Source organism: Prinia subflava, chromosome 6 (assembly GCF_021018805.1).
Source record: "Prinia subflava isolate CZ2003 ecotype Zambia chromosome 6, Cam_Psub_1.2, whole genome shotgun sequence".
Classification (NCBI taxonomy): domain Eukaryota; kingdom Metazoa; phylum Chordata; class Aves; order Passeriformes; family Cisticolidae; genus Prinia; species Prinia subflava.
Window position 1 is genome coordinate 27659587 of NC_086252.1, and position 24338 is coordinate 27683924.

Consider the following 24338-nt stretch of genomic DNA (forward strand, 5'->3'; position numbering starts at 1 on the left):
CCAGTGACAGTGGGAACAGGTGAAACCAGGGCTCTCTGCTCCTGGCCCAGGAGTGTCCCTGCCTTCCTTTTCCCATGTGGAGGACCCAGCCTGTACATTGTGACATGCTGTGACTGCTTGGTGCTGATCCAGCACTCTCCAGCTTCTCTTAGAGTGCACTAACCTCTGTATTTTGACCATCATCCAAGCACACTCTTTGCACCACACTTTTTATCTCCCCAGCTGGTAATTGCACCAAAGGAGGCTCCCAGATAAATATCAGTAGTAACACATTCTCCCTCACTTGTCATTGTTCTTCCGTCATTCAAACAGCTTCAAATGACAGGTTTGAAAAATGGCCAGGGCTTCTAAAGTGTGGGAATGGAAAGTTTCTGAATGCTGGCAAGTGCTTATCAACCCCTACATTGTAATATCAGTAACCAACTGGCAACAGAGCTGTGCCAAATTAGGTGGAAAAGGAGCACACACAAAGAAAGATCAATAGAGCTAAAGACAGAATTGCTGTAAGCATGAGTACTCCTGAATAATTTCACCCACTATTTGCTACAGCAGGACTTTCTCTTCAGTAGCATCTCAAGGGGTTGTTCCAGTGGCTCTCAAGGAAGCTGATACAAACATCCAAGTGCTTCAGCTTCAGTACCACACATACCTCATCCATTTTTGCAGCTGTTCAGCAAAACCAACCCCACAGCTCAGTCATAGTTTGTTGTGGAAAATGTTTTATCAAGCCATGAATTCTTTGGATCTGCTTAGGAATATCAGAACAGGCAAGCCTCTCAAAGAGAAATGTTATGGGGCATCAATTGCTACAGAGAAGTTCTTGCTCAAGAATACACAGTGCCTGTATTGTCAGTGTGGTGGGATGCACTGCCTGCCCAGTTCTCTAACACGGTGCTGTTTCACTGACCAGCACTGCAGTGATGCTTTTGGCTGCAGTGTGTGCAGACCCCAAACACCCAGCAGTCACACCCATCCCAGCTTCTCTCTCTGGTGAAGAGGGTTTAGCCATGCTTCCCCAGTTCACTTACTGCCACAGGATTCTGACAGACCAAAACTATTTTACACTACAGAATTTCCCTTTTCATAAAGATTATGTGGAAAAGAAAGATCATCAACCCCCCAAAAGTTCATCTGAATATTACAACAGAGTAAAAAAAAAAATCTCACTCTTTTTTCAGCAACTTTGCAAGAAACAGGACATACTCACCAAGCATGGCTGCCTCTTGTGTGCGGAGAAAACTCATCCTCAACAACATGAAATTCCCCCAGACAAACAGCATGTCTTTCTAAGGTCTTTCAAAGGTACTCGATTAAAAATACATGAAGAAATAAAATGTTACAGATTAGTTAGTAAAGGCTGGCCTTAAGCCTAATTCTAAGAAAGTTCCTATTAACCCTATAGATCTCAGCTGGGCTGGTCCCAGGGATACTGCAACCATACTCAGGAGGAACCCAGATCTATCAAATATAATACCACGGGTCTTGTGGCCAAGTCATCATGTCAAGTACCTGTTCAGAAAACAGTTTGTGTTCTCAAAGCAGTGAGAACAAAGTGTACAGGCTAAATAACTTCATAAAAATGTACCTTAAGCAATTGGTGTTCTACCCTGCTCTGCTGCCTTTAATTGACTGAGGTGAACAATGAATTAAATAATCCTCTGGCAAGGGGAAAAAAGTCTGTGTCAGAATAGCCCAATTTTGAAAACGAGGCAGGAGTAATTTGGAATGGCCAAATCTAAAATTACCTTTTGTTGAATTGCAGTTTTGAAGTAGTATTTTCACCCTAAATACCATTTACTCAAAAAAAATTACTATCAGCTATGAAACACCAAAGTCTTCTCTTTCTCAGCAGCTTTACCAGTCACAGGTGGACTGTTTGAAGAAAGTTTAAAATGAAATTCCACAATGTACTTACTACTGAGCAGATCACAGTATCAACAGATGCTCAGTCATGTTGGCAAGGACCAGTCAGAGTAGAAAATGGGTCAAGTAAGATTTTAAATGGAGAAAACCTGAAATATATAACTGATTTTATTCTCATCATCAGATTATGCCATTTCCCACATTTTAAATCTTTCAAAGGTCAAACACTTTCGAGCATGTGCCTCACGCATGTGCCTCATGCATCTGAGAGTGTTGCACTTAGAACTGGACTCCTCAGTGTGAAGGCCATGGTCACAGCTTGGGTAATTTAGGAGGTTTCCCATCAAGTACCCTCCACAATTTCCCCCCTTTTTGAAGGGGGGATGATCTTCCCCAAAGAAGATTTCCTCAAAGGATGGTTTTCCTCAAAGAAGACACATGAAGGCCCCATGTAAAGCTCCTTATGCTCACAGCCCATGATCCAGGCTCAGCTTGTAAGACTTAGCTTGGTTTCAGTGAAGAAAGACTTGCCAGTTGCAGCCTCTCCATCCAAATTAAAAAGCACTGAAAATAGCTTACATCTTTATTTACTTCAAGACTGTAACTTAAGGATAAGCATCTCTTATCCACCAACTCCAGAGCCATTTCTCATCTTGATTGTGTGTTCTTTCACCATGCACAAAAAAAAAAAAAAAAAAAAAAGCCAAGTTAAAGCAATCTCACACCTGGAGACATCAGAACGAGCAAACAGAGCTGAGAATTTTCAGCACACACAACCAATTGCACAAGAACCCAGCCTGGAGATTTAATACACTCACAGCACAGGTTCCCCAAGCTGCCCAAAATGCAGACTGCTCTGCCAGGCACGTGTGGAGCATGATGGCATCTACACAGTATGGAAATGCTCATCCATTGAAGTTTCTCCCCAGTTTAAAGCCCCCCAGATCCCTCACACTGCCAATCCTACCCATCATTGTGAAGCAGTACTATTGGCAAGTAAAACCTTAAGTTTTTAGTGTCCAGCTCCATCTTAGCTAGCAAACATACCATCACAAGAACTGCCCGACTAGGTAGAAAGTGGTTGCCAAGTTATATTTTTTCCTATTCACTGGGGAAAATTATTAAGTAAATAAATATATCCCAGTTTAATTTTTAAATAGACATTCTTAAGGAATGAACTGAAAAATAACTATGGCTTGGCACACCTATGTTGTTTTACTTTTCTCCTACCCAACACTGGAAAGACAGAAATCTTTTCTTAGTGATTTATAAATTATCTGAGGCAAGAATGGGGTATTATAATCTCTGGTGGGATTTCCAGGCTGGCACTGGCCATGGGTTTCCCCTTGCTGACCCTGCAGAACACTGAGCAGCCTTTGGCCTAGCCCCACTCTGAGCAAGGTCTAGGCCAGATAGCTTCTGAAGACTCCTTCCACACTAAATTATTTTATGAGCCTGTGAGCTTATAGCCTTTGTCACAATAACAGGCTGACGTCAATCACACTTTCTGGCAAGACAGTGAAACCTGATATTAAGGCTGGGAGCAAGTTTCACCCATACTGCCAGTTTTCAAGAGTAATTATTTCATTGAATGCAAAATCACTAGCCTGTAATTGATTTAATTGCATCCTTCTACAGCTCCCACCAGTGCCAAGCACTGCACAGCCAGCACTGGGCTGGAATTCCTTGAGCAGCACAGGTGAGCCCCACCAGGAGGGATCAGCACAGCTTACAGCTGCAGGGGATACTGCTGCCCATGCCAAGACTCTGGCCCTGCAATTTGGGGACAGAAAATGACTTGCCTTTGTGACCATTTTTATCCCCTGGACTGCTTAGGTGACTTTTGCTCTGAATTACTCAGGATTTGTCTCATTTAAACAACTAGATAGGCAAAAGCTCAAGTCACACAGACCCCTAAAGAGCACATGGAGCACCACTCACTAAAAAAAGACCATCACTAGATGTTCCCATCACAAAACTTCTCCAAACTATGCCACAGCTTAATTCCCAGCACTTTAACAGCAAAACCTTGTATCACAGCTGGGGTGGAGCATGTACTGCCAGCCCCTGATGAAATGAGGGGGATGAAAAGTGGGGGAAATGCTGTAAGGGTAGGGAAAGCAATGGGGATTTTCATGCTGTGAGACCTGGTGCAGACCTTTAAGGAGCTTCACTGTAACTTTCAGTACTTAAAGGACAAATATTTTAGCAAGGCTCATTGCAATGGGACCAGAGGTAATGGTTTTGAAGTGAAAGAAGGTCAATTTATATTAGATATGAAGAAGAAGCTTTTTACAAGGAGGGTGTTGAGAATAGGTTGCCCAGGGAGGTGATGGAAGCCCATTCCTGGAAACATCCAACAGTTCAGATACATCTCTGAGCACCTGATGTGTGTGAAGATGTTCCTGCTCATTGCAGAGGGGTTGGACTAGATAACATTTAAAGACCCCTTCCAAGCAAACAATTCAATGATTCAATAATAAAGTTCAGCAAGAAGCACGGTGCACACCAGCAGTTAACAACACACATTCAGACTCTCCAGCCACTCACCTGAGATGAATCCCCTGCTCTGCCCCCAGCCCTGCCACTGAGGAAGGGAATGGTTTGGTTTATAAAGCCAAGTCTCCTGACCACGTGCAAGGAGGGTTCCTTGTCTCCAAGCCTGGGAAACTAAAACTCCCGGGAACAGCTGCTGGCTCATTTGCATCTCCCGGGTTATCCTCCCAGCTGTGGCAGAAAGGGATTTCCAGCCCTGGCTTGCTTGTAAGAGCTCACAAAAAGTCAAATGTGCAGGTAAAAAAGTGTCATTCTTAATTAAGGCCATCAATTTCTTCCCTAACACTTACTAGTAGGAGGGTTCCTTACCCTCCACCCACCTGGCTTAAGGTGACAAGAAAACACCTGAAAAAGGATCCTAGTAGTGTGGCTTTGACACTCTGTTGGGATGGGGCTTAGTGTTTTGTACTCCTGACTATCAAAATGGCCTGTTAATATTTTACTTAATGTCTTATCCATACTTCAGCAGTAAATCTCCACAGGAAGAATCAAGTTAAAAATCAGACATTGCAGACTACACACATCTGGCAGAGTACTGCCATGGTATTTAAATTCTTAATATTCTTCCTGTGCTTAGTGGGTGTATAATATGTAGTTCCTTTTTTAAATTTGTATGTCTCATAATTATTTCCTTATTAAACCTGAAATTACCTCCCCACATATCCCATATTTGTTCAACCAAGAGTGGTGGCTGCTGGTCAAGAATGTACCAAGAGTCTGGTGGTTTGGGGGTTCCTGAGTTTCACAGTGCTGTAATGTAATGAGAATTTAATTTTATAAGCAAGTGTCAGGCTAGTTTTTCTCCACAGCCCCAAGCCCTGACAAACACATCTATCTCTTGGCCCAGGGGCTGAGTTCAGGCTCCTGGCACTGCTCTTTGCCCCACTAGGGCTCAGGTGCTTTCACTAAAATATAATTTTAAGGACATTTTCACAGAGGGAGGCAGAGGGTCATCACCTGTGGGCCTGGGAGCCTGCAAAGAGACACATTAACACCCCCTGGTGATGCTCATGGGGGAGAAAAATTGCTTTTTTGTTTTAAAGTGGGAGTCTCCAAGAATCCAAAGGTTCATTTTCTCAATTACTTTGCTTGTGCAGCTGGCCAGCAGGTGACCACAATCGTCACCATAATTAGATCAAAAATTCAACTGTTTGAGAATTGAAAAGTGCAAAACCATTGTCAGGGACTGGAAGAACCAAAAGGGAGCCAAAGCTTCAGAAAGAAAAAAGAAAAATGTCTCTCCTTTTTATTCCCCAATAATGACTTCAACTGTCACCAAATTTATCCCCATGTTTTCATTTGGGGATGCATTTCTTTCCTCATTTCTTTCAAGACATGCACGTGACAGTAAATAACTATGGCTGCTGGAGAAACAAGAGTTGTGGCCTCATAGGCACTGCGGTGGAATGAGGTGAATCTGATGGGAAAGGGAAACGGTGGGCAGCTCTGGAATAACTTTGGGAAAATGTTTTTGTGCTCAGGACAACTGTGCAGCAGCAGCAGCAGCACGCACTTGGCCCAACGTTTGTGGCCTCCACGCCTTTGCCCTGGGTTTCCTTTCCAGGGGTGCTCTGGCCATGCACCCTCAGCCAGGATTTCCTACCTGCACTGAGTCTTGTGTTCATCTTCTTACTTTTCCCTTATTTTCCTGCCACAGGTTAAACTATTAAGATCACAGAGAGCTAAATCCCCAAATTGGTGCCAACCCATCTAGGAACTCTTTCTTCCGGGAGGTACTAGGCTTTGAAAATATTTTCAAGGAGGAAATTGTCTCAGCATTGCTTTTTTTTTTTTAAGTCTATCCAACATCATACTTATAGCATGCCTCCTCTCTCCAGCATAGTTTTCAGCATTTAAATTTTCATAACTGGAAAAACTATTTCTCAGTGCACTAATGGGCTCAGCTCATTTTGGATTCTTGCTAATCAAATTTTTTTCCAGCTGCACCATACTTGCTTATTACTTAATATCAGATAAATCAGAACTGAGGCTTTTTCTAGACAGCAAAATGGACGGTGGCACTGTTTGTAACAGCCAAAAATAGAAGATTTAGGATGGGATAGGATGAGACAGCCCTGCCTCCCTGGGCCACACATCTCAGGGGAGCAGCAGAGTCACCACTTGTCTGAAACTCCAGTTTGATCAGGACAACCAGCCTCTGCTGTAGTATACTAAAAAAACCCTCAGCAATTTCATTTATTGCAGGGTCAAATCTTTCCTACTCAGGTAAGCCTGGAAGCATTTAGCTTCTTTAGAGGAATATGACAGGTGTTATTTCTCTGCCTGCTCCATAGTTGTGACTAATTTAATTGAAAGACTGCATTGTTCTGTGAATTAGAAAATTAATTTTAAAATGTTTACTTCCTCTTGAGGATTTAGATGAGACTATGCCAGTGCTTTGATTAAACAGCTCCAGTCCTAAGTCTTTTTTCTATTCACTCCCTGAAAGCTCTTAACAGTTCCTGTCCAGTCCTATAGTTGCTGCTAACTTCTGGGTCTGTTCTGAGGTTGTTTACATGTGTTTCTCATAGAAATTAAATTGTGAAGAATTACCACTTTCCCTGTCCTTGAACCCTTTCTATTAGGTAAAAACCTTCCAAGTGTTTCTTTCTGCATTGAGCAACCCCTGCCAGCACATGGGTCAAGAGGGACAGCTTTGTGTGGAGTTTGGTGGGAGCTATCCATGCACAGGACACTCCCTTGGCACCTCACCTTGCAGGACTCAGGGAGGGATTCACCCCCTGCTCCCAAAAGCCCCAGGGACAGCCCCTGCACCTGGCAGGGCTCATACAGCCACCAAGTCACCAACCACTTGCTGCCAGTGACCCTCCTCCACTTGGCACCCTCCAGCCAGCCCTGGAGAGCCCAAATGCCAGCCTTGGACCCTCGAGTGCCTACAGCACCCTGCCCTCAGGGAACAACCCACCCAGACCCCCTGTGCAGCCTGGAAGGGGATTTGAACCTACACTGAAGCTGTGCTGAACCCAGCACCTCTGTGGGACACTGTGCTGCCTGACCATGCATGGAGCAGCTGAATGGAGTATCAGGCCTCAGATGGCTGAACTTCTGCCTCCAGAGAATTGTAAGCTAATAGAAATTGGGGAAGACAGTCCCTTTCCTCTTCTCAGGGATGCCTGCATCACTGGTAGGAAAAAATATTAAATTCTTTTGAACCTCTATCTGGAAACATTGTCTGTGCCTTTCTCCTTTGAGTATGAACTGCTATACATACAGGCCCAAGATGAGTTTTCTGATTTTGAGATTCAAATACTTCTTCAGCAAAGGGAAGGAGCTGAAATTGCTCAAGGTCAATTCATATTAAAGAGCACCCTTACATTGGTTGTACATCCATTCTCACTACTTTGCCTTGACATGAAGTTTGGCTGCTGGAAGGTATTATCTCCAAACTGGGCTCAATCTTCTCCAAGTGGAAAATAACTCTGAACATCTGCTAATTTCCTGACTGTGTAAGTTACTCGATCTATGGCTTAAGCCTTAGAGGATGCTGGAGTTCTTCCAGCCAAACCACTGTGAATGCACCACAATCCAAACCTCACTGCCAGCATGTGTCTCACAGCTGCTCAATGGGACAGAGCATTGCTGAGGAGGGACTCTGCCCATCTCTGATGTCAGCAAGGACCAGGGCTCTGAAATGGCTGTGCCTTCTGAGCAGGACCAAAGCCAGCTGCCATCTGGCAGAGCTGGTGCCTTCAGGAAAGCACATGCCCGCTGTCATGGCTTCTGCAGGAACGAGGCGCTTCTCCTCCTGCTTTGACCCAGACTAAACACCAACTGGTCACGGCGTTGTGCTGTGGGGAAGTCAGTCCCAGCTCTGGCCAGCACTGCAAACTCTGCCCCCCTCACCCTGAGAGGGGGCCCAGCCCCTCACAGCTGCACGCTGAGCAGCGGCCGACGCCGAGGCTCCCCTGTGCCCAACCGCACCAAATCAACCAGAGACCAAACCCGTGCTTCTTACAAACAGATTTATTTGCATTTTGACTGGAGCACAGATTCTAGATACAGATTTCTTCTGCACAACAGTACAAGAGCCAGTGCAAAATATGCCTTTTTTTATTTATCCATGTACAAAAAAAACACCCCAAAAACCAACAAATGAAAAGACGAAGAGTGTGGCAGTATTTATTCACAACTGGTATGCCTCAGCCTCCCACTGACCACCTCCACTTGCCCTTGCCCATCACGCCAAATTCGTGGCCAGCACTGCCTGCCTGCCTCTAACAGCTGCACTGCCAGTGAAGAGAGCTAACTCCCCTTTGAAAGATAAACACTCACCCCGAGCAAACCAGGACAATAGCAGGCTACTTTAAAAAGTTGGGCACACCATCTGGTCACCAATGCATCCCCCGCCAGGGAGCAGAATTTTGAGGGAATGACAAAAAAACCGTACAAATCAAAAATGCACAAAAAATTAGGCACTAGCTTAACCCATTTGTTAGAGAGAGCCAAGCATGTTAAGATACACCTCCAGTCTGTCTTCTCGTATTCACCCACAGTAGTGATGATCAAAGCCAAACACTCCCCACTCTGAGTACCCTGTGCTGTCAAACAGATTATAGTCTTATGAAAATATTTCTATTACTAGCATAATGTTAAACCATTTCATAACTGGAGGAGAAAGATAAGCTACAGTCTGAATATAAGCATTTCTTTGAGAAGTCAAAAAAATCCCAACATACAGACAGACAAAATACAGACAAAAAAACCTGTTTCAGCCATCCACCAGATGATTGTTAGAATTACAGCCAATGCTTAAGCAATACAACATTGAGCTAGGAAAAGTCATCGTATGGTTGTTCTGCTTACGGAGTAGCCTTACTAGTTCACAAAGCATTGGACAATCTATTTCTCTGTTACTCTAACTAATTTTCAGAAGTTGCAGTGTAGAACTGCAGTGTTAATGAAAGAATATGCTCATCTTCACCAAGGCCTGGGATTTATATCACAGAAATTCATCAAACTTGCATCACTCCAAGTGTACCATGTCCAAATCACCTAGTTGCTACTATGGACTTTTACATTTCTACCCAAAGAATGACAGGGCTTTGAAGCTTGATCAACCAGAGTCTTTTACACTGAACTGCAACTAAACAAAGCAGAGTACCAGTTAAAGCCAAAGAACACATGTACTCAGCACAAATATGTGTTGATACAGTACAGTATGTATGTGGATATTATGTATATATATGCATATATATGTGTATGTTACATTGTAAGGAGAGTGCCATTCAGGGCTTCTCAAATGCAAGAATCTATTACCACCTCCAAGTCTTGAAACTTCAGCCCATTAAATTTCACACCAAGACAATGAAAACTCCAGTACTTTCCATACTGAATGATTATTTCAATTTTAGCCAATTAACTATGCAAGGCCAGCAGAAAGAACAGGAGCTTTAATTTTAACAGCACCAGTCCTGCCACATCCTCAGATGGCCAAATTTTTATCACTGAACCTTTTGCCCTCTCCCTGCCCTGCAGTTGTGTGTCATGGGGCATTACTGAGAGTTTTCAGGACATCACCAGAGTCATATTGATTGACCTCTATCAATTGACTTAGTCGACAGAGAAAATGCCACAATTTATGACATTTCAAATAGACAGTACAGATCTAACAAGAATGCAAGTTTATACTTTGCAGTACGGGCTGGAGTCATATTGGTAATAATCACATAATGATTCTGCCTTTCCATCCCCACCAAGCCCACTTGTACTCATAGTGGCTGTCACCATACATACAACTGAAGAGCTGGACAGCTTGGGAAACTGTGTTACTCACTGTTATCCTAAGCCCCAGTCCTTATAAAGTTCTGCTGCACAAATTTCACATATAGCAAAAAAAGATTGATTTAAATCACTTTGAGTAAGTTTTCTTACTTTTTAAGAAAGAAATAGGAGCAACAACAGAAAGAATAAAAATAAGTGTAATAGGCACTTAAGAAAAATCTATTTAGATGAGTGGGAGCTACTCACCTCCCTTGCCTTTAGTCTATCCAGAATATAGATATCTATCCCAGACTACACATCTATGCTTCCTCCGGTCTTGAGAATAAAACCAGCTTCCTTCTAGAGGCTGTCACTTCCACAAACGGGTTGAACAAGTCCCTCCAGGGATCCAAGGGGAGTCAAGGATTACCTGACAAACATATGAGACAAGTCTTTCTTTCTCTCTCTGCACCTTCCTCAAGGGCAGCAGTGGAGGGGGCGTGCTGATCTCCTCTCTCTGGTGACCAGCAGCAGGAACTGAGGGAATGGAATGAAGCTGAATCAGGGCGAGTTCAGACTGGACACTGGAGAAAGGTTCTTCACTGGGAGGGTGGTTGGTCACTGGGACAGGCTCTCCAGGGACTGTGTTTGCTCCTGGTCATGGCCCCAAGCCTGCCAGAGTTCAAGGAGCACCTGGGCTGTACTCACAGTCACAGGGATCACCCTCAGGTACTCCTGTAAGGGCCAGGGACTGGACTCTGTGACCCTTAAGGATCCGTTTCAACTCAAGACAATCTGTGATTCTGAGCTGAAGTAACTCAACAGTCTCCTGCACACCAAACCAACCATGCTGTGTCTTCACGGATATGTATGTTAACCACAAACCTCCAAATTCCTTTTGGGGCTACAGATGTTCAACAAGGACTAGAACTACTCTGTCAAATAAGGGCAGGTATTGCACACACCCCCTAAGCTCTGCAGCTTTACAACAGGCTCACACAGAGCCAACCCACAGGAAAATATTTATAGTCTATGGGATTATTTATTCTGGTACACCTTTTTAGAGCATTGAAAGAAAGCTGTATTGTCAAATTCATCCTCAGATGAGTATAATTATTTTATTTTAAAAAATCTAAATACAGCAAGGCCCTAGCAGACTTCTTTTTGTTCAAAATTTATCAAGCTAGTGCTATTGAAACACTCTGAGGACTTTAGCATGTAATTCCTTATGACCAAGAGTTGTTTTTTAAAGAATCAAGAAGTTAAGACTTTTTAAAACAAGCAAACAGTTCTCAGTCCCTAATTCTGGCAGCAAAGCCTCCTCTATCCTTTCTTCATTCTGCTGTGTATCAGTATTGCTGTGTCCCTCGGTTACAGGGCTGTCACATCTAAGGGGATGTGATACAGGCTACACTCCGGGGAACTTCAAGGTCTACTCAGAACCCTTCCCACGAGGTGAGATTCACCTGAGCTGCATGCCAGTGACAGCCACACCATGCACTGGGCCACTACCACAGAGCAGGATGAAAACTACAGCCAACATCCATTTTCCAGAGCACCTTCTAGAACATAAATCAAGTTCATGGTACACAGGGGCACACTGGTCCCACCTGCTCACAAAGGCAGCTGGAATTCATTCACTGTTTTGGATAGCAGCTGTGTGTGGCCACAACCTGGATTGCATGGCCAGGAGCTCCTCCTCACCTACACAGCCTGGTTCTAAAGCAAGAAGCCTCAACTCCTTCATTGCAGAAGGGGGAACCACCATGTCCCAAAGCGGGAACCACCATGTCCCAAAGCGGGAACCACCATGTCCCAAAGCCTAGGCATCCTTTTTGCATGCCTACAATTCACGGAGCATCCAGAACAGTCAGTTGAGCAAGACTGTGCCTAAGTAGGCATTGCTGCTCAATTAGCTGAGTTGGCTGAAAGTTTTCCCATTGTAACACAAGTTTTCTATTCTAGTATTATTTTGGGGGTAAAAAAAAAAAAAAAAAATCAGTGGGGATGGGTGGGGTTTTTTGTGCAAAAGCTTGATGCTTTAATGAAAAAAAGGTTGCTTTTCTCAATATTTTGCTGTTTACTTCTGTTGGGAAAACTTGAAACACATAACTTTTGTCAGAGAAATATCAGTCCGTGTCAGTCCGAATTCCTCTGGTGTCAGCTGGGAGCTGTAATTCAAGGGCTCCGTGGCCCCCTCTTTCCCTGGGCACCTCTCCAGCCCTCATGACGCATTCCCCGTTTGACTAACCAGGGTAGGAGCATCATGGGATCTGTAACTCAGCCAAAGAGCTCAGCCCCAAGGGAGACAGGGCGCACCAGGCACTTGAATGGCAGTTTCTGAGGGCTGCAACAGTAGCTCAAACTGATGCTGCTTTAAGGGCCAAATGGATTTAATTAAACGTTTACATTTCAAAAGGCTGGAACATTTTATTCAGTGTTTTCCAGCTGACAATTCCTCATTTTTTGAAAAATTTCCATTCCAGGAAAATGTTTGGTATTTCAGCTTTCCATGTCAGTTCAGGATGAAATGAAATGTTCAAGAATCAGATTTTGATGGTACATAGACACTCAGTCTGGGGAAACAGCCATATTATTTAGCTGTCAAAAGTGAAATGGTTTAATCTGTGCAAGAAAGGTCTGATCCAGTTTGCCTTTGACTTCAGTGGAAGCCACTTTTTTAGCTTAACAGAGCCTGGACAGAGTCCCAAAAGACCAAGGGAGGGTGGAGCTGATCATAGTTACAGATATGGGAAACAGGAGTCAACTGTGAAAGAGTGAGAATGTAAGAAGCAGCAACTAAGATGATCTGTTACCTGGTCTTGATCAAAACAGTTTTACTTCAGTAACAGGATGAAAATCCATTAAGATTATAACATCTAATTCCCAGTTACAGTAAAGATAGCAGTTAATCACTGATTTGTAGAGTAGAATAAATCCATAGTATGAATTTGTCACGAGCACTATGGCTTTCAGTGTTCAAAACAGTTTCTCAGAAAACCTTCATATGCTCCATTCAAGGAGACTACTCTAAAGCTAGAGATAATAATAAGGTACTAAACTGCTCACCTCAAGGTGTCTGTCCTCCCTTGAACCACCCCCCAGAACTGCTCTGCTGGATTGGTCCTACAGAAGGTCTGTCAGGAGGGACCAAGGTCTCTGGACTTTGGGCACATCTGCAGGTGGAGAACAGCAAGTGTGGGCTTCCAGAGCTGACACTTGGGGTGAAGGCTGGGCACCAAACCCATCCTCTGCACTGCCCCATCTGTTCTGGGAGGCAGACCCAAGCCTTCCACCTCAAAGAGTAGCAAAGGAGCCCTGGGGAGCCTACGTCCATCAGCATCAGGGTGTGTGTTGAAAGCAAGAGAGCACTCAGAACTGTAAGTAAATCAATTCACCTGAACATGAGGGGTCAAGAGAATTGGGATTTGTTTATCTTTCATTTCCCTTTAGTACAAGGCAGATGTTTTTAAGTAATAAGCAGAAACCCTTACAAATTTTTTAGACTGAAGAGGGAAAAAAAAACATGTAAAAGCTGAGGATGTTCTCAGCTCCAGCTTAAAAAAAAACCCAAAAGAACCAAAACAAAAATCAAACCAACCAACCAAACAAAACCCCACCAAAATCACACACCACCAAAAAATTCTATCTGTAAAAGCAAGTTTTTTCTTAATCTGTTTGGTAATTCTTAGTTCACAGGAGCATTTATCCAGAAGGTTCTTCATGTTTCCAGTCTAGGTTGTAGCAATCTCAGTGAGGCACTAAATTTTAGGCCATTAAAGTCTCTCTGTGCAGCACGGTCATTTCAAAATGATGTGGTAGCCATCATTGCTTTCAGCTGTAACAAAGAAATGAAAAGCATATTTTCATTGCTTTTAGGAAACACCAGAGATACAGAACTTCAAACTTTCTTTCTAGGTAGTTTGCAATAGTTTGTACACTTGTTTCACAACCCACTTATGAAAACCAATGCTGAACATCTAAGTCAAATAATTTACATTAAAACCCCTACATATTGCCGAATTTTATCACTTTACTCAAAGGTTTCCTGCTCGTTTATGTCAGTGGTGTCAATGGATTTATGAAATTTTTATAACAGTGTAACTGAGAGTAAAGCATTGATCAGTCAGTCTATCATAGTGTAGTCAACACCTTGACTTACACTAGATTAGATTACTTATCTTTTCAGGATAACAGCATTGAGTTTGTGATAATGTTTAGTGCAATTGAAAGGAGGAATTATCTTTGGAGTAACAGGTAACAGCAGCAGCAATACACACCTTTTAATGTGCTGATAACAAAACAAGATTCGTCTTGGAAGTTTTGCACCATCTGAAGGGCAGAAGGAAAAAAGCCAACACAACACATTTTTAGCAATTCAATTCACATTTCTTTCAGAGCCAGTATAGACTTAGAGGAGAGGTCTCAAACAACATATGGTGCCTAGTCCTGCACAGTCCTGAGTAACCCTGCCCATGAGATTATTAACATACATGACTGATCAGTTAAGGTCCTTGCAGTTGTTAGTGTATTTAAGGGAAGTGCACTCTAAATGTGCTTGCCTGAAACTGATGTAGCTTATTCAGCATTTTACCATCCTCTTTGCAGCTCTTGATACTGAAGGTTCTTATACTACTCCAGTTATTCTAATAAAGATCATGCTCTTTGTTGCTTTCAGTGAAGCTGTACTACTTTAGACAGGATTAAGGTAGTCCCTTCCCTAAAAATCCAACAGTGGTAATTACATATTCAGCTAAATGATGGAGCTCAGCTGAACTTACATTAACATTTAAAGAATACCTGGAAATGGTAAACTCCAATAAATGAACTCCCTGCTGAATAAAGGAATTGCTATTGAAAAGCCACCTCAGCAGTGTCCATCTGGCTATTTTGATTAGACATTAGTACAGATGTTGTGCAGGAATCATTTACCTGTTTGTATTTTGTCAAGGAACAGGAATATTGTCAAACTGTTATGAGAAGCAAGGCTAATCACAGGAAGAACAACCTAGAACCTAAAGCTATTTGAGCTACTCATGAGAGGCAAGTAGATTTTCAGAAGAGGTGCAGATTCTAGTGACACCTTTAAATAAAGAGATTATTTCAGATCCAACAGGAAAACCCCATTTAGGATTCATCCTTAGTTAATGCTTCCTCCCATATTAGAGTAACTATGTGGGACAGAGAAGGTGCATTACCTTCAGGAGGTGCCTCATACAGTACAGCAAATGCTGGACACAACTTCAGAGAAGGGAGGTGTGACCAGAACCTCTCTGATCAGTTCATGAAATCCAGCTTTGTGAAAAAGCTTTCTCCTAACTACTGAGTATCATTCAAGAAGTGCATTTTTCAGCTGTAAGTTCTCACATCAAAATACTCTTTTCAACTTAGATTGATCTCCCTATACTCTTTTGGATTTAATATCCAGCCTCTACTCCTTCAAATCAAGCTTTTCTGGCCAATTTGTGTGTCTTTGCCTAATGATGCGTGAAGTACATTCACAGACTGCCACACTCTTGCCACTATAGTACTAGAACAAGAAAAAAATATCAGAAAAGCAATAGACCTTGTTAATAATTGACTTAAACAAATACTTAAAGCCTTATACCCAAGCTGGTTCATGCAATTCCCCTACCAAGAGCTGCCTCCAAGCACTTTGCAGCCATAAAGCATCAAAGTTTCAGATTTAATCAGGCTGGAATAGCAAGGAGACTTCAGGAATAAGCATTACAGCCTTCAATTTAGGCTCCAGTTGAGACCTATGCTCTGCTTCATTTGTTTTAACAATGCTTCTTATAAATGAAGCTCCTTAAGCGATTCTGGTGCATGAATGAGTAAGTAATTTAGTGGGGGGAAAAAGAGGAAGAAGGGCAACTCACTATTAACCTGTAAGTTAATGGAATGGACTAAATTAAGGCATCATATAATGGGACACAAGCAGTAGCAGAGGTCCATAAATTACAATGTGCATATAGTGTACATAGTGACAGACCCTGGAATCATGGGCCGAGATGTAAAACTAATTGCCCTACAGATTTTAAAACTTACCTTCTTTGGGCAACTTACCTATTTAATTTTAAAAGTTCTTACTTTAGATCCTCACTTCAAAATGAGTGTAAGTAGCCAAAATGAAAAGAAATTCATAGTATCACTTAGGTTGGAAAGAATCTCTAAGATCATCATGCACAAACATTGACCTGGCACCAGTAAGCCCAACACTGAACCATGTCCCCAAGTGCCACAGCTACATGACTTTTAAACACCCCAAGGGATGGTGACTCAACCACTTCCCTGAGCAACCTGTTCCAATGCTTGATAACCCTTTCAATAAACCAAATTTTCCCAATAGCCAATATAAACTTTCCCTGGTACAACTTGAGGCCATTTCCTCTCATCCTGACACTTGTTACCTGGGAGAAGAGACAGAGCCCCACATTGCTACAACCTCTTTTCAGGTTGTTGTAGAGAGCAATAAATGACCAATTTTGTTTTGCTTAAAAAAAAAAAAAAATCAAACAAGAACCCCAACATCTTTTACAAAAAAAAAAAGTCATGAAACCACACCAAAATCAGTGCTGTGCACGGCTGATTCGCTCCAAGTATTTACTTTAACTTGTTGGGATTCATGGTTGACTATTCTCCCTTGAAGATGCATTCCATAATTTCAAAGTTTATTCTAACTTCAAGGAGTCAGACAACTGTTACATCCCTGACAGAAATGCACCCCCCTTTAGCCCCCTTACCTCATTGCTCACTAATACATGGATCCCTGTGGGTCCCTGCCGGTAGATCCGATTTATCTGCTGTGGAGAAATGCTGTACAAGTTCGCAATCTTCTCCATTAATTCCAGCGTGGTCAACTCCTCCAGGAAGATTGCATGATACACTGCAACAAGTGGAAAGCAGTTACAGAACAGCACATACAGGTGGCACCAAGACACTCAGCATCAACAACCAAATGGCTTTAAGACCAAGGTTCAAAGGGAATAAACAAGCTTAGTATTTCAAAGCATCCCCCAAATACCTGGCTTGATGATTTGCAGAAAAATACCCACTATTTGTATGCAGCAGGCAATTAAAGCACACACAACTTCTACCCAGAGGAAAACATGGGGACTAATTACAACTTGCATCATGGGGCACTAAAACAGCCTTCTCACAAAGCTGCTTATATTTTTGCATAATCTTCTTTTACTGATTTTGAAGTTTAAAAAAAGAATTCAATCAAATAGTAAAGTACATGCTACGTCACACAAAAGAAGTATTTTATTAGAAACCATCCACTGATCCCATAGGCACAAACTAAGACATACAATGTATAAGGTAACAGCATGGATGACAGTGTTGTTTTAGAAATCAAATTCAAATTATAGCTACCAGGTAGGAAAGCTGTGCCTGTTTATTACTAAATGCAAGATTTAAAGATAATCTTCTCATTTGATTGTATGTTGTGAGATGAGGGATGACAAACTCCCAAAAGCTTTGAACTTTCAAGAATTATAACCTCACTTTAAGACCTACCAACCTTCCATTTCTCTGACTTTTTTCAAACAAGACATAATCTAAAGAAAATTGTGGATGGAAGGGTGGTTTTCAATGCTATTGCCCCTACTAAGACCTGAACAGAGACTTTGTTGTTGCATTCTGCAGATAATTTGTAAGCCGGGTCTGTCCCCCAGGCAGACAGCGCCATTTGGAATCTGCAGCCATGAAATCATAACCAAAGTGGCAAAACTGGGATAAACAGGATCCCTTCCAACACTAAGGACACCAAGCTGTCCCACACAGGAGCTCAGGCAGAAAGCAGCACTCTCACCAGGTAAGTGGTTAACAAAAGCCATCCATAAGAGCTTACCACAAAGACTGCCATCTCCATTTTCTCGTTTTTGGTGGAGATGGGACCTGTTTTGCTCTGGTTCTTGACAGACATAAATTGTCATCTTGGGCCTTACATTTCTATGGATTAATCAAAAACAGTAGTAAGTTATAGAGTAGATGTGAAACAGTTCCAAGTCAGCTATCAAACAGTAGGAGATGGAATCATCCAGGCCGTGCATAAATAATAAACTAAGGGATAGTCTCAATGGTGGTGACTAGACAGCTCAAGATGTCCAGCAAGAGGTCCCTGGGAGGTGATGCAGAGCACCTTAATATTTTCAAAATCAGGTAGAGATAAACAGTTTACAGCACCTGCTAAGCAGTTCATCATACCTGCCTCTACTGATTTAAATCCTGCTCAGAATTTATGAGGGTACGGCAATGAAAGTAAGTTCAAGAGTCATTTGAGGCTCCAGGGCTTTGTTTTTTAATGTTTGTTACCTCTGATGGAGATACAGCACAGGCTATTGTAGACTGTGTATCTCATGAAATGATGCAAGCTATCAGCTGGTAGCAAATAAACCACTGGAGATACACATTATGCTGCTTCCTTTTGGCAACATTTCTGAGCTGTGCTTGGATTTGAATATCATTGTGATCTCCAGTCCCTGAGAGAACCTCTCTGAAGCATTTAAAGGAAGCCTAAGTGCCACAGCTCCAGGATTCTAGTTAACACTGAAATTATCAAGGGTTCCTAACAAAAAAATAGAAAGGAAATAGTACAAACCTTCCTTTAATTGCATTAAAGAGCCGAATTCCATCAGCAGGCCCACAGATTTGAACAAAATCTTCTTTGGACATCTTCAGTAAGTCGGCACCTACATATTTCAAATTGATTTTTCTTCAGAAGTTAAGCAAACCTCAGCTTCCAAATACTATGTATGGGCAGCAGAAAAGGGCAAGGGTAGAGAATCCATAAAGCTAAACCAGATAGATTCACACAGAGAAGCTGCAGATTCAGAGAGGTGTGCACTTCAAATCAATTATTGTGAAACAGAAAGCTGGAAGCTGCCAGGAGAACAGCACTGCACTGGACAGTACTCCAGCCAACTCATAAACAACAGCTATTTCACACAGGCCATTAAATGATCCAGTCTGTAAGTGGCACATTCCCTGAGTTGTTTCATCATGTTGCAAGTCAGAGAGAGTGTCCTCATGGCTGCAACACCTCTAACTACTGCCCCTTCCACCATCTTACTGGTGTGCACAACTACTTAATGGGAGGGAACAGTGAAGGTGCCAGACACTTCTTAAACGTGCACAGGGACAGGATGAGAGGCAGCACACAGAAGATGAAATGCTAATTAGATATAAGAAAAAACATGTTCACTGTCAGAATTGTTAAGTATTTAAGAGGTTGCTTAGAGAAACTATGGAATTTCCAACCTTGGAGATACTCAAAGGCAACAGCACAAGACCCTGGACTTGCTTCAAAGTTGCACTTAATGAACTTAGGAAGTCCCATCTTAATTTATTTTCTTCCATTTTTACTTACTGTATAGGTCTACAAACTCTTTAACAAATGGTAACTAATCTAAGAACTAAAGAACAAACACACTGGATCAGACCAAGCATCCCCTCAAAAGTGGCCAGCAGCAGATGCTACCTGAGCTGCACTTACAGAAGAGAAAAAAACCAGAATAATTGGACTGTTTAAACTCACCCGAAAAACTTGAGAAGAGTCTACAGAATGGAGAGAACCTATTACGATGAAGCCACTGCTGGGCATCTTGAATAGAAGCAGAAGGAAGGAGATGCTACATTGCAAAAAGAATAAGAAGGTCTTGAAATGAACTGTTCACCAGTGTCCTAAAAGAGAAAAGCACCACATTAACATGATCTCAAGTACTTACATCATTGCTGGGAGGCAGGAGCTCCATTTGGTGGGTTGGAGAACTGTTGCTAAAAGAAATTATATAAAGTTGGAAGAGAAAAAAACCACATTATTTTAAATTTTACATTGCAGTGTCCATCCTCTTCCCCCTCATCTATTTGACTCAACCTTTACAAATTACATCCAACTTTGCTTTTTTTCTCTATCAGATTTTAAAAAGGTGTTCAAAATTGGGAAGAAGAACTTAAAAAAAACCTCTCTACCTGAGTCTTTTGTTGGTCTGTTGAGGTCCTCCTCAAGACTGAGAGAAAAACTCAGGTTTACTGACCTCAACCAATATTTTCCATATGGTTGACTCACTAATGTGACATCAGCTAAGCAAGAAAATTATAACCTACAGGATGGCTGAACTCAAAATTTCTATGAGCCAAAAGTATCCTAACTAAATCCACTGTCTAATAATATTTCTTTACAAAAATCAAATAAAGGACCTTATAATTCAACCCTGGTGTTATCTTAAACTTAGTCAAGTACCATAAATCATGCAAAACCACATTGCTACTAAATTCTCCTAAACACAGACAGGACTCCTAAACACATCAGCAATTTTACCAAAGGGAAAAAATACTCAGCAGATCTCTCCAACAACACAAAATTTTGTCATTTCAGTGTTCATTCTTTTCCATAGTTGATGGGATTCATTGAAATTTAGTGATACAACATGGATTAATACAATCTGGTAATTAAGTTGTGTGGGAAGGCAATAAGATGGCAGAGTCCTACCAAAAGAAAAAGGTCTATGCCAAATTCCTAAGGGGAAGTATGGAGCTGGGAGTACTCATTAGTATGGAGGGACACTGCTGTACCTTTCTGTCACCAGTTATCATCTTCAGCATTTCAGAATCACTAGAGCTGTCTCGTTATGATGGCTATTTAATGAATTAAATATGCCTTCATTAGTCCTTTCTTCTGAAATGGCATCTCAAAACCCAGGCTGTTTTGCCCCAAACAGGATTTCTTTACATGTCATTCACCTGGGAATTCAGCATCCCAAACTACCTTGAGACAGAAAGTAGGGGAGAAATACCAACTCTGAAGAGGTGCAGAAAGCCTCTAAGACACTTGTGAGAAGACACTGGGAATTGCTGGTACAGGGCAGGGTGTGTTCTCACAGGAACTGCCCTGGAGGCCTGCTGATGCTCACCTTCCAGCCACCATATAAACAGTGCATGTACAAACAGTACTCTGCATTGCAAGGAATTCCTGGAAGGAAGGCCTTAAAGGCTTTTGGAAAATATTTTCTCCTTGCTAGAAAGGGTGGTGGTTCTTAACATCATCCTTAACTTCCAGAGTATGAAATGCACGGACACACAAAGTCTACCATATCAGCAGGAAAGATAAAGCATGTGTTTGTTACATACCCATCTCCGAGGTTGAAGCTGTTGGGAGAACTGTTGTAGCTTGGAGATGGAGCATTGTTCATCTGATAAGGCACATCTGGCCAGGGAGAGCACTGTTGGAAGAAAGGCAGCAGGGAAACTTTCATAAGGATGGAAATAAAGGATTCGATTCTCCTCTAATACCACATTCATGCTGTTGCCACGCCACTAACTTCAGCTCATCACTCCTGCTGGGAGGAGGAGATGGGCCATGGATTTTCTACACTGCTCTCCAAGCAGGCTGTCAGGGGGCCAGATTGATTCCAGTTGTGCATTCCACATTTCTTTCTCCCATTTCACAAAGCCTGTCCCCAAATAACACTGGGCCAAAGTGTGCACAGCTGTAAGTCAGAGCAATGCCAGTAAGTCAACTCAGACTGAAGGCAGCAATGATACAGAAATACCCCTGGTCTTAATTATAAATCCCTAATTAAATCCAGACAAGAGTGACAAAAATGCTCCAGTGGCATTGCTTCAGGTTTATACCAGCAAAAGAGCAGAATTTGAACCAGCCTGCTGAAACCTCTGGCCATTAGTCGAACAGCTCCAGTCATAAATGGTATTAAATGGAGAAAATTTAGGATAGACAGACAGACAGACACAAAGCTACAAAAGCCTTCACAAATATAAGTCAGACTCTACATTCCAGTAGTGTAAAACCAGAGTAACCCAGCTAGAATTGGTGACTCTGCTCTGAATTTAAGTGACAGTTATCAGCAGGAGAAATCTAGCCCTGTTGAACCCCTCACCACCAAGAGCTCAAGAAAATGCTCTGTAGTGGCCTTGTTTGCAATGATAAAAAGACAGCAAGTGTAGCTTTGGAGCTTTATCATCTCCACAAACACTAGCAAATATTTTATCATCTCCTCAAGCACTGGCAAATATTTAACTCTTTGGCAACTCACATTTCCCCACACAATATGTCAAAGTGCATTAGAGCTCATAGGGAGAGTCTGGGATCTGCCAACTCAGTAGAATTAGGTCTGTCAATCAGAAAACATGCTGTTTGTTCCTGGCAACATGAGGGAAATGGAGTGGGAGAGACTGGATCTCACAAACAGGAAGTTGATTTAAATTAAGAATAATTAACATCATTTTTGGAAGTGGAGCAAGCTGCTCCACAAAAAATAAGGACTAAATCAAACAACAAGTAATTCCCATAGGGAGACTGAAAAACACTTTTAAATCCCTTTCTTGAGTGCCTATGGTAAGTTTATACAAACATCTTAGTAATGACAAGGAGGTGCAAAACCACATGCAACTCTACACCAGATGCATCAGAATATAAGACACAAGATATTCCTAGAGTACAACCTGAAATCTTCTCAGATTTTGCATGTAACAACAGCTTCATAGGCACATTCACAGAAAAACAGATTAATAATTTAATCAGACAGCCTATTCATCTGCTCAAGTGCCCTATCTCCAACATGAGCTTTTGGCAAGAAGTTCTGAAAAAAAATACAGACAACTGTATTTTCATACAACTGGCACCTGAGGGCCATGACAAGTGCCCAGAAGCACAATGAAAATTGAGAAAGTTGTTTTGGTTTTTATCTTTTTAAAGCCAGGGTTCTAAGGATTGGTTTATACCAGAAAATATAAGAAACTCTGGCATCTTTCATAAATTTCAACAGTGAGTCATTTTATAATTTTGCTGCACTCTCAGTTTCACTCAGATCTGGGCATACATGTCTCCACAAGGCAATCTCCAGGGCTCAGATGCTGTTTTCTTTTAAATTTATCTCCCAACATGATGTAGTATGATGTGTCTAAAACGCTTTACCTCTGTGAGAATAGTTGTCTCGTAGGAAGGCTGATACTTCTCCTTCTCTTGGGTGGTCTTCTTTTCCATTTTTTCCCTGTCAGTCTTCTGTTTTCTGTCTGCTCCTTTAGGCTACAAGTACAAGCACAGGCTCTCCCTTATGCCAAGTATTACAAGTTTGGAGACAGAGGCCAACAGATTTATCTAATCAGTTCACAAAAGCCTCCTTCAGATTTACGGGAATTCTACATATGAAACAAGACCAGATCTGCATTTTCTAGACAAAAGAATTAAACAAAAATCCCTCCTGTTTCTGTACATCCACCGTTAACGCCTACTGCAATTCTAAAATAGGCTGGCCACAGTCCTGAGATGTGATTCCAGCTATTTCAGGCCAGAAGCTAGTTGGCACCTCAACTGGCATTTGTACTATCTTGCCAGGAACAGAAAAGACACTGCTCACAGGAACAAAACTGGAGCAGCAGATCCATTGAGAAAACAGGCCTATGGAGACTTTGTTGTTAAGTAGCTATAGGTCTGCCATGCCTGGATTAGGAACTTCAAAATTGCTTTTTTCTCTGAATCTTCTTCTTCTCCAGGTACAGAGAGAAAAACTCTGCTCCAACAACAACAACAACAAAGTATTTAAGATCTCCACAATAAAATTTTTTGTTTGTGGAGGAGTCAATTGAAGAAACTGAAGATGTCCTAATGTCTTGACTGCCTAGGAGCATCAAAACACACTGGATACTCTAAATATCTCAATATTTTTGTAGTGTGTGAGGCACGAGTGGCACAAGTCTTGGTGCAACACTTCAACCAGAATTATTGCGCAGGTCACTGTTTATGCCACCTTGTGCACAGGAGTCTTCTTTAAGATCTTAAGCATACCCAGTTAAAAGTCTGTTCTTTTACTCCAATATTTGCATCTCTCCTAGACAATGTGAAATCTTTGCATGTTCCTGTGCCTTAATCTAGTTGATGACAAAGCCAAAATGACCCCATACCTTGAACACTTTGATCTGGCAGCTTGCAGAATGCAAGTGTTCTGTGTATTCACCATTTTCGTTCTGCTTAAAGGTGTCGATTTGCACCCGGAAGGGCACCCCTTTCTCTCCTCCATGTTTCCGTGGAGTAAATTCTGTGCTGATGCAATGTACCTGGCAAAACAGAAGCTGTGCTCATCTCTGGAGACAGTTGGAACCTGTGCTCATCTGAATTTCAGATACTGCCTGAACATGAGGTTTTGGCTCCTCACAAAAAGCTAAGAGAGGCAGAAGAG

The 24338-nt window shown here is 42.0% G+C and overlaps 1 protein-coding gene and 1 long non-coding RNA gene across 10 annotated transcripts in view; both read right to left on the reverse strand.

Annotated features, from left to right (window-relative positions):
- The window catches only part of LOC134552289 (uncharacterized), a 72512-nt gene extending 65802 nt beyond the window's left edge, over positions 1-6710 (reverse strand). For 2 of the 9 annotated variants that reach the window (XR_010080828.1, XR_010080825.1), the window contains exon 1: positions 4414-6710. This is a non-coding gene — a long non-coding RNA (uncharacterized LOC134552289). Of the gene's footprint in view, positions 1-1207; positions 1574-4413 lie in introns of those variants that run through there. The other 7 variants (XR_010080826.1, XR_010080819.1, XR_010080818.1 and 4 more) reach the window with 6 other exon arrangements.
- A 1678-nt stretch (positions 6711-8388) lies between these two features.
- TFCP2L1 (transcription factor CP2 like 1) overlaps positions 8389-24338 on the reverse strand; it is a 35851-nt gene continuing 19901 nt past the window's right edge. The window contains exons 6-15 of the mRNA XM_063400844.1: positions 24064-24216; positions 23078-23188; positions 21274-21365; positions 19872-19920; positions 19682-19775; positions 18746-18836; positions 17996-18096; positions 16884-17026; positions 14421-14472; positions 8389-13978 (exon numbers count right to left, since the gene is read on the reverse strand). Of these exons, the coding sequence (XP_063256914.1) occupies positions 13941-13978; positions 14421-14472; positions 16884-17026; positions 17996-18096; positions 18746-18836; positions 19682-19775; positions 19872-19920; positions 21274-21365; positions 23078-23188; positions 24064-24216 (924 nt within the window). The 3' untranslated portion in view covers positions 8389-13940. The remainder of the gene's footprint in view (positions 13979-14420; positions 14473-16883; positions 17027-17995; positions 18097-18745; positions 18837-19681; positions 19776-19871; positions 19921-21273; positions 21366-23077; positions 23189-24063; positions 24217-24338) is intronic.